The 4,255-nt window shown below is 67.4% G+C and overlaps 2 protein-coding genes across 2 annotated transcripts; one reads left to right on the top strand and one right to left on the bottom strand.

The window, feature by feature from the left end:
• Positions 1-435: 435 nt before the first annotated feature.
• EMIHUDRAFT_123073 (hypothetical protein) lies at positions 436-2,640 on the top strand (the record flags this gene model as incomplete). Its single annotated transcript, XM_005783807.1, has 2 exons — positions 436-546; positions 1,957-2,640. The coding sequence occupies 2 exons, from the start codon at positions 436-438 to the stop codon at positions 2,638-2,640; spliced, it is 795 nt and encodes a 264-aa protein (XP_005783864.1).
• A 681-nt stretch (positions 2,641-3,321) lies between these two features.
• Positions 3,322-4,164, bottom strand: EMIHUDRAFT_253540 (hypothetical protein; the record flags this gene model as incomplete). Its single annotated transcript, XM_005783806.1, has 2 exons — positions 3,322-3,939; positions 4,123-4,164. The coding sequence occupies 2 exons, from the start codon at positions 4,162-4,164 to the stop codon at positions 3,322-3,324; spliced, it is 660 nt and encodes a 219-aa protein (XP_005783863.1).
• Between the last annotated feature and the right edge of the window lie 91 nt (positions 4,165-4,255).

Raw genomic sequence — 4,255 nt, 5'->3', positions numbered from 1 at the left:
GGAAGGCACCGAGATGTACCTTTTTCGCGCAAATGGTCAAAATCAAGGTTTTGTAACGCGAGCTGTGCCACAGTGAAATGGCACTAGCCATAAAGCCCCCCTAAGAGCAGCATCAGCAAGTACCTCGCTCCCCGGCTCGGCCTCGGCTCCACCTCCTGTGGCCCTGGTGTGCTCCAGTGCTCGCTGCTGGCTCGTTGTGCGAGCGTATACGCAATACGGCTCCCTCCTCACTGCATCTCGAACTGGATTCCCCGAATTGATTTTCCTAGCGTCGTCAAAGTGAGCTGAAAGCTCGCTCGAAGAGCCATCCGATGATTTTTTCAGCCGTCCAACACAGATGGCAGGACGCCAATAATTAATTAACCCAATCATCACGCCACACCACTTTGGCGACTTTTCATTGGGACGCGCGATCGATCGGCCGAGAATCGAGATATGGCAGGCGAGGGCGTCACGGCCATGATCGTGGCTGCCGACGACGGCGAAGGCATGTCACCAGGTACCACAAACGTGTCGCCCAGCGTGTCTCAGCCAGAGGCGCCGCACGTGGACGCGGTGATGCGAGGCGACGAAGCGGCGGTACGTTCGTGGCTCGAGAGAGGCGGGCGAGCAAACACCGCACACGAGAATGGCGAGGTAACCGGCGTTTCCCTGCTGATGGACGCCGCCTGCCAGGGCCACGAGCGGGTGGCCGCCTTGCTGCTGCAGCACGGCGCTCAAGTCAACCTGCAGAGCAGCGAAGGCGCCACCGCGCTTATGCTCGCCGCCATTGGCGGCCACGAGCGGGTGATCGAGCTGCTGCTTCAGCGCGGCGCGGAGATCAACAAGCAGAATAGCAAAGGTCGCAACGCGCTGATGGGCGCCGCCCGCTACGGCCACGAGCGGGTGGTCGAGCTGCTGCTGCGGCACGGTGCGGATGCCAACATGCAGAACAGCAACGGCGGCACCGCGCTGATGTACGCCGCTGGCAACGGCCACGAGCGAGTGGTCGAGCTGCTGCTGCAGCGCGGCGGGGAGATCAACCAGCAGGGCAGCAATGGCAGCACCGCGCTGATGGCCGCCGCCCAGGAGGGCCGCGAGCGAGTGGTCGACATGCTGCTGGAGCGCGGCGCGGAGGTCAACCTGCAGAACAACATCGGCCTCACCGCGCTGGTGCTCGCCGCCGGCAAAGGCCACGAGCGGGTGGTCGAGCTGCTACTTCAGCATGGCGCGGAGATCAACCTGCAGGAGAGCAAAGGTCGCACCGCGCTGATATTCGCCGCCGGCAGCGGTCACGAGCGAGTGGTTATCTTGCTGCTTCAGCGCGGCGCGGAGGTCAACCTGCAGAGCAGCGCCGGCCGCACCGCGCTAATGCTCGCCACCCGCAATGGCCACGAGCGGGTGGTGTACTCCCTGCTCCAGCGCGGCGCGGATGCCAACCTACAGGACAGCATCGGCGGCACCGCGCTGATGACCGCCGCCCAGGAGGGCCACGAGCGAGTGGTCGACATGTTGCTTCAGCGCGGCGCTGAGGTCAACAAGCAAGACGGCTACGGCGACACCGCGCTGATGCTCGCTGCTCTCAAAGGCCACGAGATGGTGGTCGAGTTGCTGATTCGGCACGGCGCGGAGGTCAATGTGCAGGGCAGCCGAGGCCTCACCGCGCTGATGGGCGCCGCCGGCCAAGGCCACGAGGGGGTGGTCGACGTGCTGCTGCGGCGCGGCGCGGAGGTCGACCTGCAGGACCGCAATGGCGGCACCGCGCTGATGGGCGCCGCCGCCAGCGGACACCTCCCCATCATGCTCTGCCTGCTGCAGGCGGGCGCGGATACAAAGCTGCGCACTCAGAATGGCCGATCAGCTCTTCAGATGGCCAAGGAGGCCAAGCCTGCGACTGCCGACGCCGCCGGCGCTCCTCCAAAGGACCACGCCGGGTGCGCGCGCGCTCTCACAGAGCATGCAGCGGCGCTGAGGGAGGCGGAGGCGGCAGAGAAGGCGGCGGAGAAGGCGCTCGAGGCCAAGAGGCGGCGCGAGCAGCGCGAGCGGGAGGAGGAGGCGGCGGCGCGAGAGCGCGAGCATACGGCACGACAGCGCGAAGCAGAGCGAGCGGCGGACGAGGCGCGGCGAGCGGCGGACGCTGCGGCACTGGAGGAGCAGAAGCGAGCGATTGCGGCGGAGACGGAGGCGAAGCTGGCCGCTGAGCGCGCGGCGGCAGAGGAGACGCTGCGGGCGAGGAAGGCAGCGAGGCAAGCAGTAGAGGAGGCGCAGCTTGCGGAGCAGCGGGCGGCGGCGGCTGCACGCAACGCGGCTAAAGCAGAGGCGGAGCGGCGCGAGAAGGAGGCTGCGGACAGGAGGGCGGAGGAGGAGAAGGCAAAGCGGCTGGCGAAGGCGGCCGAGAAGAAAGCGACTAGGAAGGAGGGCAAGGCGAAGAACAAGGAGGCCAAGAAGGCGCCGCCTGCCTTCAAGCTCGAGGAGGAGCGGAGGGCGAAGGCTGCGGCCGATGTCCGCGAGCAGGAGGAAAAGGCGGCGCGGTTGGCTGCTGAGCAGGAGGCGGCGAGGCGATCGGAGCGCGTGGCTGCCGAGCTAGCGGGAGCGGCGGAGCAGGCGGCGCTGCGAGAGGATGCGGAGCTGGCAGAGGCGCTACGCCGCGGTTGTGGCTAGTGGAGGGTGCTGTACAATCCGAGGGCGTTCCCATGCGATGGCCTCACGGGCCCGGGCGAGGATCGTGGCTCGAAAAATCAAAAAGTACCATCCGTGGGGGCGAGATTTTTACTTGTCAAGCTCGATTTTGACCCAGAACTAGACAGAACGGCCCCAAATCGGCCCGGAACCGACCCGTGGGGGCCCGTCTGCCGCACCCAGCTCCGATGCGCGATGGGAGGGTCGCGCGCCGTTCCCCGCGGCTCGGGCGGGCCACGCAGACGCGGCGGGAGAGCTTCCCGTGCCCTGTGAGTGCCGCCACACCGCCTCAAATAGGTTTGCTAAGTGGGGTTTGCCTCAAAGTGCGCAAACTCTGAGTCATGACAGCACGCTTTCGAACACAACGTAAACCCGCTCTACGTAACCACCGCCGCGGTGCGACTGTACTCACAGTCAACCATTCATTCGCCTCCGGCTCCGCACACGGCGGCAAGTGTTGGCTGTTGCCGCCTGACCCTGCCGATTGCCCCACAAGCTTGCGCGAGGGCCGCAAAAGCGAAAGGCTCCTCGCAGCGGTCCTCGACGCGCCGGCTGCATTCTCGACTCTCAACATGCCTGGTACGGGGGATGCGCAAACAGAGATGTCCCCTGGCGGTCTGCCCCTTCCCTCTCCGCCCCAACGCCGCCGCGGCGCTCGGCCAATCAGTCGATCGGCTCGGCGGCGGGCGGATCGGCGGCGATGCGCCCACAGCTCGCGCTCGGGTCGCCTAGAGGGAAGACCGGCGCGAGGCCTTGAGGCAAAACGGTATGTGCAGCCGGGTGTGTGCGGCTCGTGGCTTGGCGCTCGCCGTATGGAACGCGAGCCAGCTCGCCTTCGGCCGCGCCGAGCCACGCGGGGGTGCCCTCCGGCTCATGCAGCACGAGAGCCGAGGACGAGGCGACGCCACCGCCGAGCGGCCGCGGGGAGGCCTCGGTGAACGGCGGACGCACACTGCCCTCGTCCGCCCCGCTCTGCTTGAGCGTCGCCGCGACATCGAATGGGCGCAGCGTGCAGGACGTCTTGCCCTCCTTGGCCGCAGCGGCAAAGATCACCTCGAGGCCGGCGGAGTCGGACGCGACGTGGCGCGTGCCGTTGACGTGGTATTGGACCTTGTCCACGCTCAGCTCGAGTGAGCTTTTGAACTCCTGCTGGATCGCCTCGAAGCTCACACCCTTCGCAACGACTGCGGCGAAACACCCTGCGATCTTCGGGTGCTCGAGGTAGACGACGTCGATGGGAGCCTTGCGGGTCGCTGCCGCGCGCGGCTTCTTGGGCGGCGCCTATGCGCAAACAGCCAAGCGCCCCGTGTCGCGGTGCGCGGTGCGCGGCACGGGGCATCCTCTCTCCGGCGGCGGCGCCTTGGGTGCCTTGCTCTTCGCCGGGCGCTTCTTGGCCCCGCCCTTCTTCGGAGCCTACGGCGGCGTCGCAACGGCGTGTTTGGGAGCGCCGTGCGCGGGTCGCACGCACCGCGCGTGCTGACGCCGGATCCTCGCCGCCGCCGCCATCCCCGTCGCTCTCGTCGTTGTCCAGGTCGACGGGCTTCGAGGCGGAGCGGAGGACGCGCTGTGGGCTCGCGTTCTCGGCGGACCGACGCCG

Source organism: Emiliania huxleyi, assembly GCF_000372725.1.
Source record: "Emiliania huxleyi CCMP1516 chromosome Unknown EMIHUscaffold_1764, whole genome shotgun sequence".
NCBI lineage: Eukaryota > Haptophyta > Isochrysidales > Noelaerhabdaceae > Emiliania > Emiliania huxleyi.
This window is presented reverse-complemented; position numbering and strand designations above follow the sequence as displayed.